Below are 17,766 nucleotides of genomic sequence, written 5' to 3' on the forward strand. Positions count from 1 at the left end.
CACCGCGATCACCGCATGTGACCAACGTGTCCCGACCCAGAGTCCTGCACAGGTCCATTTTTAGAGACCCGCACCCGCCCGGACCCGTTAACATCCCACCCGTTACTGCTCGTGCCCGTGATAACCCAGGACTAACCCAGGACTAACCCAGGACTAACCCAGGACTAACCCAGGACTAACCCAGGACTAACCCAGGACTAACTCAGGACAAACCCAGGGCCAACCCAGGACCAACCCAGGACTAACCCAGGACTAACCCAGGACCAACCCAGGACCAACCCAGGACTAACCCAGGACTAACCCAGGACTAACCCAGGACCAACTCAGGACTAACCCAGGACTAACCCAGCACTAACCCAGGACCAACCGAGGGCTAACTCAGGACTAACTCAGGACTAACTCAGGACTAACTCAGGACTAACTCAGGACTAACCCAGGACTAACCCAGCACTAACCCAGGACCAACCCAGGGCTAACCCAGGACTAACCCAGGACTAACCCAGGACTAACCCAGGACCAACCCAGGACTAACTCAGGACTAACTCAGGACTAACTCAGGACTAACTCAGGACTAACTCAGGACTAACCAAGGACCAACCCAGGACTAACCCAGGACTAACTCAGGACTAACTCAGGACTAACTCAGGACTACCGCAGACCGCCGCTGAGCTTCACGCCGCATGTAGTTCAGTGTGACCGTCGCTCGATCACGCTTTGCAGACACCTGCTCCACGTGCTCGTTCTCTCTCTCTTAAGTCCGCGGGTACCCGACCTGGCGCAGGACTCTGACCCGACCCGACCTGGTGCAGGACTCTGACCCGACCGACTGGCGCAGGATCTGACCCGACCCGACCTGGCGCAGGACTCTGACCGACACCGACCTGGCGCAGGACTCTGACCCGACACCGACCTGGCGCAGGACTCTGACCCGACACCGACCTGGCGCAGGACTCTGACCCGACACCGACCTGGCGCAGGACTCTGACTCTGACCGACCCGACCTGGCGCAGGACTCTGACCCGACCCGACCTGGCGCAGGACTCTGACCCGACCCGACCTGGCGCAGGACTCTGACCCGACCCGACCTGGCGCAGGACTCTGACCCGACCGACCTGGCGCAGGACTCTGACCCGACCCGACCTGGCGCAGGACTCTGACCCGACACCGACCTGGCGCAGGACTCTGACCCGACACCGACCTGGCGCAGGACTCTGACCCGACCCGACCTGGCGCAGGACTCTGACCCGACCCGACTGGCGCAGGACTCTGACCGACCCGACCTGGCGCAGGACTCTGACCCGACCCGACCTGGCGCAGGACTCTGACCCGACCCGACCTGGCGCAGGACTCTGACCCGACACCGACCTGGCGCAGGACTCTGACCCGACCCGACCTGGCGCAGGACTCTGACCCGACACCGACCTGGCGCAGGACTCTGACCCGACCCGACCTGGCGCAGGACTCTGACCCGACCCGACCTGGCGCAGGACTGTGACCTGAGCTGCCACAGTGAGAGCTGGAGAGATGCAGCGGCACTTGTTCCAAAGCCAAATGTTACTTCTCCTGCTACACACACTAAATCCACACGACAACCACGGTACATGTGCATCAGCAACAAGCGCATCATCAGAGAGAGTTTTTAGAGCCGCTGTAAATATTATAACTCCGGGGGATGTGGGGTGGGGGAGGGGGTGATGGGAGGAGAAATTCCCTAACCACGACAGCCCCAATTATAACATACACGACCGGTCAAAAGTTTTAGAACACCACACCGTTTCCAGTTTTTTACTGTTTATTGAGTCATTGCACTCTGAAATTTGAGTTGAAAATAAATCATGGAATCAATTTATAGATCAAAACATATTCTAAACTTTAGAATCATGAAAGTGTCGACCTTTGGCAGACAGAACAGCTGAACACACTCGTGGCTCGCTCTTTTTACAATACAAATCAAATATTGTTCAGAAAGTTCTTCCCAAGTCTGTTGCAGAAGTTTCCATAAATGTGTGGCACTTGTCGGTCGCTTCACTCTTCTGTCCAGTTCATCCCAAACCAGCTCGATGAGGTTTAAGTCTGGACACTGTGCTGCTGCTGGACGCTCCATGTTTTCAAGCTTTACCATCTTGTTTTTTTTTTTCTGAGGTAGTTTTGTCAGAGCTTGGACTTGTGTTTTGTATCTTTAATCTTTTTTTTTTTAACCTCTGACTGTTCAGTTTTTACCTTTGTACCATTTCCAACTCTTCATTGGACTTGCACAACTTGAACTGCGATAAATAACTGGAATAATTATGGTGTTCTAAATAGGGATGGGCATGATTAATCGATTAATCGATAATTTATCATTAAGAATTTCATCGATTACGTTAATTTTAATTGACAAACCGAATGTAGGTTGCTGTGCGTAGCGTAGGGTGACCAAACAGGGGTCCGTACATGTAGCTCTCTGCACTCAGAAGGAGCGAGCAAACACAAACAGTCGGTCAGCCTGCAGCGTACTGAAGCACAAATGTGTATTTAACGATGATTTGTACAAGAAATTCCACGCTTTCTGTTGCGTTCGGGACAAGTGTGAGTCCATGTGCACAGTGAACAAAGCAGCACATATGTTTCAGTGTCCAGTGAGAAAAAGTTTTACCAGGTGAGAGTCGCGCAATGTCGATGACGAGTCCCCACCTCCCTCCCCCCGTACGGTGTCCTGGTTTTGACAAACGCAAATCTGGTCACACTAACCTGTACACTGAATCATGTCTTTTAATCCGACAGAAATTGACCGCATCAGCGACACAAGAGCTGTAGTTTTATCTTCTTAGTTTATGCAAATTGGCGATGCGGTTTTAAGTTTCGTTTCTGTGAGAGTTGCGCAAAACTGAATTAAACACATTATAATGTCAAACGGGCTGATGTGGCTCTAGAGTCGTTACGGTTTATATGTCGTAAAGTTGAATTTATTTATGCAGATTAGTAGTGCAGATAGTAATAATAACGATGATCATTTTAATATAAAAACGTTAATGATTAATCGATAATCGATCGTTAATTCTTCCGACGATCGATTAAGAAAATTTCATCGAATGCCCATCCCTAGTTCTAAAACTTTTGACCCTTAGTGTAGATCAGAAAATAGCGTAATTTTCAAAAACTTTTCATCATTATCAAAATAAGAGTTTGACGTTTTAACCGCAAATCCTTCGAAATGTGCCCGTCTCTAGCCGCTCTTTGGTGATTGATGTCGGTAGTTAGATTCCCGGTTTCTGTCTTGCCTCGGGACATTTCGTAAAGTGATACGAGATACTGAAGAGGACCCCATCTGCTCATCCGAAACCCAACAAAGAACCTGGACTACAATACATCAAAAGAAGATCCAAGAACTCAACCAGGACTATGGACTGAACATGTGAGGGCAAGACCTGGACTAGAGACATGTACCAGTAGTTATAAAGTATTAGGTGTTAATGAAAAACAGAAGGACACTAAAAAAAAAAAAGCAATAATCCATGTATTATTTGTTCACTCATTTTTTTCTAAATAAAACCAAAAATAAAAAAATAAAACCAGGACTAAACCAGGACTGTACCAGGTCTGAACCAAGACTGAATCAGGACTGAACCAGGTCTGAACCAGAAATGAACCAGGTCTGAAAGAGGACTGAACCAGGACTAAGACAGGACTGAACCAGGACTGAACCAGCTCTAAACCAGGACTAAACCAGGACTGAACCAGGACAGAACCAGGTCTGAACCAGGACTAAGACAGGACTGAACCAGGACTAAGACAGGTCTAAACCAGGTCTGAACCAGGTCTGAACCAGGACTAAGACAGGTCTAAACCAGGTCTGAACCAGGTCTGAACCAGGACTAAGACAGGACTGAACCAGGACTAAGACAGGACTGAACCAGGACTGAACCAGGACTGAACCAGGACTGAACCAGCTCTAAACCAGGACTGAACCAGGTCTGAACCAGGTCTGAACCAGGTCTGAACCAGGACTGAACCAGGTCTGAACCAGGACTGAACCAGGACTGAACCAGGACTAAACCAAGGCTAAACCAAGACTGAATCAGGACTAAATCAGGACTGAACCAGGTCTAAACCAATCCTGGTCTCAGTCCCGGTCTGGTCCTGGACTCAGTCTTGCGAGTTATCAGTTTTTTCACTTTTCGTTTTGGAGACAAATAATGAAGTTTTTTTTCTTTTTTCTTATTTTTGGTTTTATTTTGAAAAATGAACGAACGAATGATTCACGGATTAGCAATAACTACCTTAAAAAGATTACACAAAACAGATCACATGTGGTAGAATATCAGTAGGAATCTTGTATCCAAAAAAATAAAAAATGTAGATGAAAATGTTTGAAAAAGTTCAATATGTACAATAGAGAATGCACTCTAACATTACTGCATTTTAGAGGTGCACTTGGTAACTTTTCTAGTGCGGGTTGAGGATAGTACCTGCTTGTTTCCATGGAGATATTTATACTTTACTTGGAATGTTCCACAGTAGAGTCTATATTAAACATTTCCATCTACTATTAGTAATTACTGTTGTCTTTAATCGCTGACAAATACAAAACATGTCGCCTATTCTATCTTTATTTGGGATCGACTCTCCACAGATCTGACCTGTAACTTAGCCAGATCAAATCTTACAAAGCTTTATCTATTTATTTAGATTAATGCCTTACTGTGGAACATTACAGGCAAAACACCAACACCTCAGATGCTCCACCTTTTTAACCAGGCCCTATAATATAACTACAAGTATTGCCAGTGATTTGTAATGGCAACACAAAGAGAAAGGACCATTTTTTATTCGTGTTTTATTGTTTGTTTTTGTCCAATCAAATCATTTCTGCAGCACGCGAGAGGCGGCGCAGGGGCTGGTTTGTGGAGGATGCGGTGAACAAATGCTGGAAGCTTCATTACTGCGATGTTTATAATAACATCCTCTGCCTATAGACTCCAACATACAGCCCAGATTTCAGAAGGCAACCTCAGACCTGCTGCTTTAGCCAAACAGAACCATTTATTGTAAACACACCTACTAAAACATTTACTTAAAAGGTCCTATATTACTGTATTTTCCACAATATAGGGTGCACTTAAAAGCCTTAAACTTAATCAAAAACCGACTGCGCGCCTTATAATCCAGAGCGCCTTTTATATCAATTTATGGGGGTGTCTTAGTACGACTTTAGTAAAGTACAAAGCCGCTCCACTAGCAGCATTACGGCTCCCGTAGTCAGGAGCATCGTGGAGTAATACATACTGTGATTCCTTTTAATATCAAAATGCACCTGTCAAGAGACACGCTCACAACGCCCACTTTAAACTCAAGGCTATTACCGTATTTTCCAGGCTATTAGGCGCTCTGGATTATAAGACACACTGTCATTAAATGGTCTATTTTCGAACTTTTTTCACAAATAAAACGCACTGGACTTTAAAGGAAACACAACAGTTGGATGGGTGAGTGGTTTTGTTTGTTTGTTCGTTCACGGTGACTCTGGGCTTTGTTTAGTTGTGGCGTGTAGGGAGGGTGCTGTCTGGGACCGCTGGATTGTCGGCGTGTTCGCATTGACTCAGTTGTTCAGTTCTGGCTCAGAAAGGCACATTGCACTCGCTTTTTTGGTTCATTCCTTCCTTACGTTCCTCATTCGCGGGGAGTGATAACTGTGGCTCCGGGTGTTTTTCGCCGTGCGGTCGCTGTCTGCTCCGTGTGTGTTTGCGTGCACTGCGGGTGGTGCGGCTTTGTAGTTTACTGAAGTCGTGCTGGGACACCCGAGTGGATTCGTGTACAGGGCGCTCTGGCATGCGGGGCGCAGTCTTTTTTTGATGGGGTTAGAGGCTTAAGAGCGCGTCTAATAGCCTGGAAAATACGGTATAAAGTGAAAGTGCGAGCTGTGTGGGAGCAGTGGATGAGAGAAGGAGAACACAACATTCACCACGACAGGGAGACAGCGCCGAGCGACTTACGCCACGATCTGCCAACGGATCGCGGACGCCTGGGCTAAGGATTAGGATCAACTGTGGTTCGAGCTTTCACCAAGACCAGAATCATCACTGAACTGCCAGGGAACAGTAACCACACTGACTCAGATAATGACGAGAGAGATGCGGGTGTGCCGGACGCCGTAATCGCCCAACTGAACCATTATGATTTATTGTGAATACACGAACAATTTAGCGTCTAAGACAGTATTTTTTTATGCGTTAAAATTGAACAAAGTTGAGAGTTATTGTGAACACGTTAAATAAATTTTGACTGACTTATCTAACTGTTGTGTTTTATTTAATGCGTCTTATAGTCCGGTGAGGTTTATATGTGAAAAAAGTTCAAAAATAGACCATTCAAAGACATTATTATCGCATTATAATCCAGAGCGCCTTATAGTGCGGAAAATACAGTACACAAAATTTACTCTTCTGAACTTCTAAGTCATGTTATAATGTTGTTACCTCATCAAAAACAAACCTGGAGTTGTGTTTTGTTTCATTCATGTTTGAGTAACTCTTTATTATCAGTCTGTTTACATCCCCAAAGCTCAAAATGCTCTGTTCCACCTTGTGACGTCATGTAGTGGTAGTTTTGCAAGTCAACAGCTCCTTTTACCTTTACTTCAGTAGAGTTTGGCAATTCCAGAGCTGAAACATCAAAATGATTCTAGTGAAAGTGTGTGTGGTTTACAAACAGATTGCAGCACTTCCTTTATTACCACATGACATCACAAGGTAGAACAGAGTGTTTTCTAAATACGCAGGAGTTGTGAAACAGAAAACAGAAGTGTGGGTATGTTTTTGATGAGGATACAACATTATAACCGATCATAAAATTGCGTATAATGGGACCTTTAGATCTCCAAATCTCTATTTCTATTTTTTATTTCGAGTTTGTGCGAAAACAGAAACAATTATCATGTGTACTACATCTACACTGTAAACAACAGAAAAGCACATTTCTCGAAAAGGAGTGGGAAGAAAAAAAACTTATATTAACCCACACCTGTTCATGACAGTTTCAAAAATGATGTGGTTGCTGCTGTACATTGATCACGGAACTTAACAAATATTTACATATAGCAAAATAAAATACATATCATTAATTGCAATACAATGGAGGAATGAAAGGCAAAAAAATAATAATAATTAAACAGCTCCTACTCCCTGTATTTTCATTATCTACAAGTAACTTTATAATTATACAAATATAGATTTTTAAAAATCTTGTCAATGCATTTTAAAAGCAAAAAAAGTGTCAAATTTCTCAAAATATCGCAAAAAATGCCGTGCCGTAAGATGCATATCGTGATAAAATCGTGCCGTGAGATTTGGATATCGTTACAGCCCTACTACATAAGTATTGCCTCATGCTTGAATGTTCTACCAACAATCTGCGCAAAGTACAGCTCCCATTGAACCAGCAGGAGTAGGGGGTGCCACCAACCAACCACATGTCCGCCTCCGTGCGTCTCGATCCCCGCTAAACACTCTCTCCATCGCCCTTAGCGCCGTCCAACACGCTCCACAACCTCCACAACCCGACCAAAGCGCAGATACACACATTTACACGTCGTATTTGCGTTAAGGTAGCTTTACGTTCGCATCCAAACCGCATCAAAGCGCGTTCATGCTGCCGCCGTGGCTCCTGCAGAGAAAAGTTTGTAGAGACTCACCATTTCAGCAGAAAACGTGCGTCTTCATCGCGACGTGCCCGAAATGCGCTGTTGTTTCAGAAGCGGGGGTCGGTCACGAGGTGCGAAGTTGTAGTTTGAAGCAGTCGACGGAAATTATTCATTGATTTTTTTGCACTTTGTCGAGAAATTTGCGAGGAGGGAGTCCGCTGCGAGTGGAGAGACTGCGGCGCATGCGCATTGTGGCGGACAACAAATCTGCAGCATCCATCAAACCGTTATCGCAGGAATACTTGGAAATTACTTAATCTGAGAAAACAAAAACAAGAGCTCTGTTTTCTCTTTGGGTATCTCCTAATACACAAACACACATTTATTTATTAGGAAATTTTCTGTCATGTTTTATATTTTATACTAAATCCTTTTCACTTACGATGACTTAGTCTCCTGAAATTCATTTACCTTTAGCTAAACATATGTCTCATTTTGATTTTAAAGTCTGATTAAGGTGACCAGACATCCCTATTTATCCGGGACAGTCCCTGTTTTGAGCCTTGTGTCCCCTGTCCCAGCAGATGTATCCAAAACCACTGATTTGTTCAAGTTCTGAACAAGAAATGACCCTATTTTTGACCAATCTGATCCCTGCTAACAGTAAAAAGAGGCATCAATTGGCATTTCTTTAGGTAAAATACAGAAAAGCTGTGTAAAAACAACCAAAACACAAAGAAAATGTGACTATACTGACTCATATTAGAGCTGAACGTGCAACATTTTGCCTTAATTACGCACTCGTTTTACAATTTTATTATCATCAACCACCACAAACCGAGGAGGTCCAAGTTTTTTATTTTGAAAATCTGGTCATCCTAAGTCTGATATTACGTAAAATTAATACTCGTGAGCTTTAAGTCATGTTATAATGTTGTTACCTCATCAAAAACAGACCTGGAGTTGTGTTTTATTTCATTCACACATGTTTGAGTAACACTTTATTGTTAGTCCACATCTCCAAAGCTCAAAATGCTCTGTTCCACTTTGTGATGTCATGAAGCAGTAGTTTTCAAGTTAACAGCTCCTTTTACCTTTAGTTCAGCAGAGATTGCAGGTCTGAAATGATCCAAATTATTATAGTGCATTTCCTCTATTACCAATCAAACAAAGTGTTTTCAGTTTTAGAGAAGAACTCGGCCTAAATCTGCAGAGTTTGTGTGTTAAACATGTGTGAATGAAACAAAATTTCAGGTATGTTTTTGATGAGGAAACAACATTATAACATAAATCAGAAAATAGCATAATATTGGCACTTTAAGATCCAGAAGACACTTGGGGTACACTGGAAACACCATTAGTCTGTACATTATAAAGTTATTAATTAAATATTTCATCTATGGCTATTTGTTTGTATTGATAGTTTTGGGTTCGAAAAGACGCAGATGTTTGTTTATGATTAAATGAACCTAAATGTAGAAAGGCCGAGAAGTAGAATAGTAGTAATATGACCTGATCCTCACATCCTGAAGACAATATAGCCCAGGGAAGCGAGCCTGCACATGGTATGAATTCATGTTTTTCTAGGAATTTGCGAGCTATAAAACACCTGTAGGTGAATGAATGCGAGGCAAATTAGTTTAAAGGTGCACTGTGTGACTTTTCTGGTGGAGGGTCTGTCACCTGCTTGTTTCTATGGATATGTCACTGCTCTGCCTAGAATGTTCCACAGTGTGACATCACATTTATTCAATTACAGGTGGATTTATAGCTCAAAAATACCTAAAAACAGGCACTCTAACTGTGAGTGGGGTCGCCTTTCCGTAGATCTGACCTGTAAGTTGGTCTGGTTTGGTGTCCATGAAGATAAAGAAAGGTATAATGCCATACTGTGAAACATTCCAGACAAAGCAATAACATCTCCATGGACAAAATCATTTCATGGACCAGAAAAGTTACTCAATGCACCTCTATACCACACCATACTGTGGAATACTACCTGTAAAGAAAGAACATCTCCATTTTAACAAGCAAGTAGTGGACCCTCCATTTTATAAATTACATAATGCTCCTTTAATCCCACAAAAACTTGTACAATGTAATATTTTATCACACAGAAACACATACACATACTCTAAAAAGACCCATCTAACCTACTGAATGACACTTCTTGTAATATGGTATTAATGTCCAATAGAAGTTACCAAACCAGCCCCAATTAATGCTAAATGATATTTAAGTTTAAGTTATGCAGAGCTGTTAGCGTGTAATGACAAAAGTACGCCCCAGAACGAACTTTTACGCACGAAGTATATGGACAATTCCACCACACAGGACTAAAACTGGATAGATTCTGGTAACTATAATAGTCTAGACTCTATAACGCTGAGTATAATCTTTACTTTATCGTAAAACTATAAAAACTACAGTATGAAAAACCTGCTTATGCATATATGATGTTACAAAACCATAGTGCGTAATGACGAAGAACGTTTTTACGCACAAAGGAGATGGACAAACACACCACTCTAGATGCATTTTGGTAATTGCAATACTCTAGACTCTACAATTCTGAGTATAATATTTACTTTAATGTAAAAACTAATATAAAAAACTTACTAATGCATAGCTGATGTTACAAAACCATGGTGCGTAATGGCGATGTACGTTTTTACGCACAAAGGACATGTACAAACACATTACGCTGGATACATTTTGGTAATTGCAATAGTCTAGACTCTATAATTCTAAGTATAATCTTTACTTTATCAGTAAAATATGCAAAAGAAATACCTGGATTTGACAATACTTCAAATGATCGTATTGGCACAGACGGTCATAGGAAGTGGCCGGTGTCCGCGCAGTGGGTTATATGTTTAATAGACTGCATTACTCTATGGAAAACCCTAACAATTAGTGTAACCAAACAACATGGGACAATTAGCCTGCCTCGCACGGATGGTTGCTCGGACTGGGAGGGGAGGGGGGCTCGCGAGGCGCACAGAAGCCGGTGCAAACCTCACAGCTTGTAAACACGCACGCGGGCGACTCATTAGCACGTGAATGCGTTATGAGCTGTCAAGTAACAAGTCTTGAGAGCGCATGTCAATTTCCTTTAATGTTCTCGGCTACTTGTTAAACATGGAAAAGGGGCTGGCTGATGGTATATAAGACACCCTCATCTCACCGACGCAGGAATTTTACGCTCTTTTTTACGCACGGCTTCGACATGCGCGCAACATCCAGGAGAGTTCCAAGTTTGGTGATACTACTACTACAACTACCTCTACTACTGCTGCTGCTACTTTTTGTGTCAGTACGTGGGACGCAAACGGTGAAAGATGGAGTGTACTCAAGGTTTCAGCTTTTGGACAGACCCGCTGGACATCACCTGCCAACGTACATGGTGCATCTGTATCGGAATTTCACCACAAATTTTTCCAAACCAGCGGATGCTATTGAGCAGAGTGTAGCGAGGCGCGCAGACACCGTGAAAAGCGTCATGGCGAAAAGTAAGTAAAACAAAAAAATTGCTTAAATGTTGTGGTAAAGGCGTGCGTAAAAGCGTGCGTAATCGCTGTTTTTGGAGATGTTAGGTATTTTGTTTGGATGTGGAGTCGCTGCGCGCTGTCAAATCTGCGCCCAGACGACTTCGGATAGGAGTCAATACACATCCCAAGAGATCCGTGTGTGAAAAGAACGCGGCTAATTCTCAAAGCAAACCAAGCCTGCTCCCTAAATAGCCCGATGTTGATTACAGCGCGAGCCAGACACCCCCCTACACAAATCTGTTGTGGGGTCAAATCAACAACTTCCCTTAGTTCTTTTTCACACTTGCCGCTGATTAGATTAGAGTTGGGGACTTAAACCGTGGCGCAAAGAAGACGCGCTCTCCATTGGCTTAGTGCGCCTGTATGCCATTGCACTTTACTCGTAGGTGTTAGGGGCGACTTGTTTGACTGAGGATATGCACAAGCCGCTCGGTAATAGTCAGGGACGTGTTACAACTTACAACAAGCGACGTAGTGTTTGCGTTGAGGGATTAATAAGTGGATAAATAAAAGCGAGTGACGTTTGCGCGTAAAAAAAAAAGACGAGACAGACGCTTATTTGCGAGTTTGATCAACATCCAACGGAGACCCCAAGCTGTGGAAGGAAAATATTTGAGCGGCAGTAGCCAGGATTATTTTGTACCACACCTGCTTAGTGAATGACAATGGGGCTTTAGGGCGCAGTGGTGTTTCAGTACCGCAAACACCGGGCCGTGAAGACACTACAAAACGATTACAAATTAGTTTTCAGATAACTCGGTTCATGCCCATGTGGCTATTACAGGTTGATGGTCCATAGATAAGAACGAGTCTTATCAAAAAGGTAATTTACATCAGCAAGTACTTATCCACAGGGATCACTGATAAGGACTGAGCTGTGTACCATGGCTATTTAAAGGTACAGTGTGGAAATAGGAAGTTAAAATCATACTTTGGAACATTTGTAGTTTGTATTTTGTTTATTTATTTCATTTATAAAGTGCAAAAAGACATTGTCGCAACATCAAACATACAAGAAATGAATGAAAAGAAGCAGAACGAAGAGTCATCTCATGTTTTCTGCCGCCTTTTCCCTTTTCCAGACAAAACATCAACACCAATTGTTATTTTAAAACATTTCAAATCAGTTCATTTCAGTTCAGTCACAATCAATCACGTCAAGTGCAAAAAGAAATCTTCACTTTGACGCACAATGACTTAGTTTCCTTTTTCATACATACACATTGGACTGGATTTTATGTGTTTTTCATGGAGATGGATTTGTTTAATGTCATACTGTGAAATTGTATAGCCCAAGAAACATAAAAGTTAGGTTTATGGAGATGCAAGCCCACTCAGAGTAAGGACATGTGTGTTTCAGTGCGATAAACACAACCAAAATTATAAAGAAAAGAAAAAAGCTTGTTATTTTAGTTGATTCTTTTGGCTAAAAATGTACATACTGTGGCTTCAGAGTATAATCTAGTTTTATACTTTGCTCTTGTCCAAATAATTTTCCTTGTTGATCAATAAAGTTTGTCTAAGTTTAAGTCTTGTTTCCAAATAAGCTATAAGTTTTCAGCTTTCTCTGCAGGATACAGAAATCTGTTAGGTAATCATTTTTATATGTAATAAGTGAACAAATGTAAACTATTTTGGGGCGAGCAACAAGTTAATTCAAATTGTATATTGTATGTTATTGGATTTCTCAGTGTAATTTCTTCTTCCCCCAATAACCTACTAAGTTTTACTATTATCAATTTCCTGTAATAGGCGCCATTTTGGGGACTAGTCATTCAAAAGGTAGTGTTAGATGTGTTGTTCTGAAATGTTAAATGCGCTGGCAAAATTACAACTGGCATCACATTGATAATATTCATTTTTAAAAGAACCCAGTATGCTTAATGTTTCTATTATATTGTAGTGGGAATAGAAAATACAGTCAGGAAGTATTTTGTGGTATTCAATATATTAAATGTGCTAAAATATATTGTACACACATATTGAAAAAAAACGCATAACTTAACTGTTGTGTCTTAAAGGTGCACTGTGTAACTTTTTATGTGGAGGGTCCGCTATGCCATGTCTCCATTGAGGTGTTATTTCTCTTCTTGATATGTTCCTCAGTTCCTCAGGCTGGGAACACCTCATGCCTCGGATCAATTTCATTCTTCTCCAGAGACTAGGTCAGGTATCAGAATACACTAGACGATTTTGCAAGAACTGTGGAAGTTGTAGACCGCGCACTAGCCAATCAACGAAGATCTGTGAAGTCATGACATCAAACTCAAGCGCCTGTCTAGGTCCCTGTTGTGGAACAACACGACAGTAAACAAAGAGCTCGAGATGGATGCAAACGAAGACAGACATTCTGTGTTGGCAACGATTCCTGGGATCGAGCTGGAACAAAGAGAATGTTTGGTGAATTTTATCAAGAGGAAAGACATTATTGCCCTTCTTCTTACAGGATTTGGCGCATTACATACGTCACGAGCAAATAGCAGTGATTGGTTAAATAAAAAAAGTACTCACCAACTGTTGAGCGAATGAATCCTAATGCTGGGAGGTCAGACGGTTTCCACGAAGTGAAACCGGCTCATGAATCAGGCTACTATTTCGGGGACTAGTCATTCAAAAGATAGTATATGTTGTTTTGAATTGTTAGATGCGTTGGCGTTAAAAGTCTTCATCCATAACTAGATATACTTAATGTTGTAATGGGAATAGAAAATACATTCACGAAGTATTTTGTGATATCCAAAATAGTAAATTTGCTAAAATATATCGTGGTACTCTGGTCCCAAGTAAGAAAAATGATCCGATGAAGCCTTTTTTAGCCGAAACGTCATCAGCCATCAGAGTGTGCTGTGCATTTTTTCACTTTTATTTTGCTGTTCCTTGCGTTTGCACCTCTACAAGAACTTTGGTGTGCGTTTTCTGTTTCATTTGAAAATATATTGTAGACGCAAATTGGTAAAACGCATAATTTCACTATTTTGTGTCTTAAAGGTGCACTGCGTAACTTCTAAGGTGGATGGTCTGCTACTTTTTCGCTTTTCTTCATGGAGATGTTATTTCTTTTTCTATAATTTTCCACAGTAGGGCATGAAACATATCTCCCTTGCATTTGTTCAATTAAAAGTGTTTTATCGCTCAAAAATACAGGAATTCATACCACGTGCAGGCTCGCTTCTCCATAGATCTGACCATTAACCTGTCTCCATTGTGATTACCAAGTTTACCAACGTTATCTCTCTGTATCGTTTCAGGTTTGACGAATAAGGAAACGCGCTGGATCGCCACTTTTGACCTCCACACGTTGCTCGGAGACCAACAGATCCAAGCGGCCGAGCTTCGAATACGCCTTCCCCGAAACCAAGATGTCTCCAATGTCACCGTGGACATTTACCACCACCAGACCTGCAGCCACCCTCCCCTCGCCGTCTCCAAACCCTGTCTGGAGCATCATCTAGTGGGCACGCTCAACCACACCTCCCTGGTCCCCGGATCTCAAAACTGGAAAGTCTACAACATCACATCTCCGCTTTTGAACTGGCTACGAGACAAGAAACCGAACAAAATCAAGCTTAGACGAATTAGAAAAAGGAAAAATTCTGAAAAACCCAAAATAGAAATCGGAATAGACCCTGAAGTGAACGAGCGGGCGTTACTGGTTGTCTTTTCGCATACAGATTCGGATGGGAAGTCTAAACCGAAAGCAAGCTTACTCCACACGGCTGAACAGTCCAAATTTTTGTCCCAAGCGGAAATCCGAAAGGCAAAACGGCATAAAAAGCGAAGGAGTAAAAGAGGGCAGAGGGAGCACAGCGGGTCTAAGAAGCAGCCTTGCAGAAGAGTGGATTTGCACGTGGATTTTAACCGGATCGGATGGGGGTCTTGGATTATTTTTCCCAAAAGGTACAACGCCTACAGGTGTGAGGGGGCGTGTCCGGGCCCGCTGGGGGAACATCTCAACCCGACCAACCACGCTTACATGCAGGTAAATCTAATATGTTCATTTTATATCGCTTGACATCAAACTCGTCGCGTCTGTCTGTGTCCCTTTTGTGGAACAGCACAACAGTAAACAAAGCGTCGAGATGGATGTAGACGAAGACAGACATTCTGTGTTGGCAACGAATCCCAAGATCGAGGATTTTCACTCTTTGCTTTGTTTGCTGTTGTGCCGGCAGCTACTTGGACACCATGACTAAATAGCAGTGATTGGTTAAATAAAAAAGTACCCACCTACCGTCGAGCGAACAAATCCTAATGCTGCGAGGTCAGATGGTTTCCATGAAGTGAAACCTGCTGATGAATCAGGCTAGCAAATCAGAAAAGAAGCCAACAATGACTAAAGTATATATGGCCAAAGTTATTTAAACTAGTGAATCGTGTTCTTTAAGGCCAGGGGTCTCTCTTTTTCCTCCGGTGCACTACCTTTACAAAACGAAAATGCCAGAAAGCTACTTGTTTAAGCGGTCGCAGGAAATAAAGTGTACATAAAAGCCAATGGAAGACTTAGATGGGGTACAGTAAGATAAAACATAAACCATTATTTATTTATGAGTGCACAAAGTCAGGCATCACAAAGATTGTTTTGTAATAATAATGGCCAGACTCATCAAATTTGAGTTATTCGGGACAATACGTGTAATTCAGAAATCTCTTGGCGAGCTACTTGAAAGGAGGAGCTACTGGTCGCTCCTGATCTACAGGTTGGAGTCTCCTGTTTTAGATACTGTGTAGGAACCAGACCAGGGGTGGGTATGTGGCTCAAAACTGGACCACTGCGACCAATGCTGGTGAAATATATGCTACAGTAATCTAATACTACACTACAATAATTATTATCAAAAATGTACAGGGCCCTAGATGGTAAAGAGATTTCAAAGTGATGAAAAATGTGCATTATTGCCATTAGTAATCACTAGGGATGTTACGATATTCAAACCTCACGGTGCGATATTTATTGCGATATTTAGTGGAGGCAAACAAGATTTTTAATATGCTACTTTTTCCTCTTAAAATGCCTTGACAAGACTTAATTCAGCTAAGAATTACTTGTGATTCAATATATTGTGATGGTCCACGATATTACTGAGAGATTTCTGATGACACGATATCACGATATTTTGATTAGTGATACACCCCTAGTAATTACCAAGTCAATCAAAGCAAAAATATATCATTTATAAATTATATCTTCTGAATGTGCCCTAAAACAGTGATCTCTAAAACAGGTGTCCCAACTATGACCCAGGGGCCAAACAAATTCTGATTGGCAATAATTTTTACACCAAATGTAATTCATTTGACCATAATAACGTCAATAACACGACTTTACATTGTGATACAGATTTAATATTAATGTTCCAAGCTGAGGCAGTGCTGACAAAACTAAAATGAATCCAACTGAATGAGGCACTGTACTGAAATCCATGTAATTTTCATTCATTCGTTTTTTAATATAAAACCAAAAATAAGAAAATGAAAAAAAATTCAATTTTCTTCATTGTTTGTCTCCAAAACTAAAATGAAAAAACAGATAACGATTCATTTTTTCAGTTTTGGATTTTGTGTTTAAATGAAAAATGGAAAAAAATGGATAACAACAGTTTCCCATTTCTTTGACTTAAACTGTGATGCCGGACTGAACCAGGACTAAACCAGGACTAAAACAGGACTAAAACAGGACTAAACAGGACTAAAACAGGACTAAACCATTTTCAGTCCTGGTCTGGTCTCTGTCTCAGTCCTGGTCTGGTCCCGGTCTCAGTCATGGTCTCAATCACGGTCTGATCCGGGTCTGGTTCCCAGTCTCAGTCCCGGTCTCAGTCCCAGTCTGGTTTCAGTCTGGTTGCGGACCTGGTTTAGTCCTGGTTTAGACCTGGTTTAGTCCTGGTTCAGTAATGGTTTAGACCTGGTTTAGTCCTGGTTCAGTTCTGGTTTAGACCTGGTTTAGTCCTGGTTTAGACCAGGTTTAGTCCTGGTTTAATCCTGGTCTAGACCAGGTTTAGTCCTGGTTTAGTCCTGGTTCAGTCCTGGTTTAGATCTGGTTTATCCTGGTTTAGTCCTGGTTTAGTCCTGATTTAGTCCTGGTTCAGTCCGTATCTGGCGCAAAAGTCCAGCATCGCAGTTTAATTCCCATTTTCCTTTTTTTTTCCCATTTTGTTTTTTCATTTTGTTATTTTTGGTTTTATTTTGAAAAAAAAAAAATGAATGAATGAATGATACAAGGCTTTACTGCCAACCTCCTCTTCGTTTTGACTCTTGGTGAAAAAGTTTGGACATTCCTGCTCTAAAACATTTCGTAACGTCGTGTGCACTAACCCTCATTCTTCTTCTTCTTCTTGTTCAGAGTCTGTTCAAGCATTTACACCCCGACCGCGTGACGTCTCCGTGCTGCGCTCCCACCAGGATGAGCCCGCTGAGCATGCTCTACTACGAGAACGGAGAGATGCTCCTGAGACATCACGAGGACATGGTCGTGGACGAGTGCGGATGTCAGTAACACCGGAAAACAAAAAAGAAAAACAGACAGAAAAATGAAAAACCAGAGAAGACACTTAGAGCTGAAGGAAAGCGCTTTGACTTTTGTGCACTGGAGCAGAGGAA

At 42.2% G+C, this 17,766-nt stretch overlaps 2 protein-coding genes across 2 annotated transcripts in view; one reads left to right on the forward strand and one right to left on the reverse strand.

The window, feature by feature from the left end:
• pald1a (phosphatase domain containing paladin 1a) overlaps positions 1 to 7,854 on the reverse strand; it is a 225,728-nt gene extending 217,874 nt beyond the window's left edge. Inside the window, exon 1 of the mRNA XM_055150024.1 lies at positions 7,670 to 7,854. The gene's annotated coding sequence lies outside the window, so the exon portion shown is untranslated. The remainder of the gene's footprint in view (positions 1 to 7,669) is intronic.
• Positions 7,855 to 10,759: 2,905 nt separating this feature from the next.
• ndr2 (nodal-related 2) lies at positions 10,760 to 17,662 on the forward strand. Its single transcript, XM_055149925.1, has 4 exons — positions 10,760 to 10,781; positions 10,936 to 11,130; positions 14,418 to 15,148; positions 17,510 to 17,662. Exons 1-4 carry the CDS (start codon positions 10,760 to 10,762, stop codon positions 17,660 to 17,662), a joined length of 1,101 nt encoding a protein of 366 aa, XP_055005900.1.
• The last annotated feature ends 104 nt before the right edge of the window (positions 17,663 to 17,766 follow it).

The sequence above is a fragment of the Boleophthalmus pectinirostris genome, unplaced genomic scaffold (genome assembly GCF_026225935.1).
Source record: "Boleophthalmus pectinirostris isolate CB_2022bp ecotype Guang Dong unplaced genomic scaffold, ASM2622593v1 HiC_scaffold_14, whole genome shotgun sequence".
In the NCBI taxonomy this organism is placed as follows: domain Eukaryota; kingdom Metazoa; phylum Chordata; class Actinopteri; order Gobiiformes; family Gobiidae; genus Boleophthalmus; species Boleophthalmus pectinirostris.

Coding starts and splice junctions, on each gene's coding strand:
- ndr2 (XM_055149925.1), top strand. CDS start 10,760: ATGGAAAAGGGGCTGGCTGATG. Junction 11,131..14,417: donor GAAAAGCGTCATGGCGAAAA/GTAAGTAAAACA, acceptor GTATCGTTTCAG/GTTTGACGAATAAGGAAACG. Junction 15,149..17,509: donor CCAACCACGCTTACATGCAG/GTAAATCTAATA, acceptor CTTCTTGTTCAG/AGTCTGTTCAAGCATTTACA.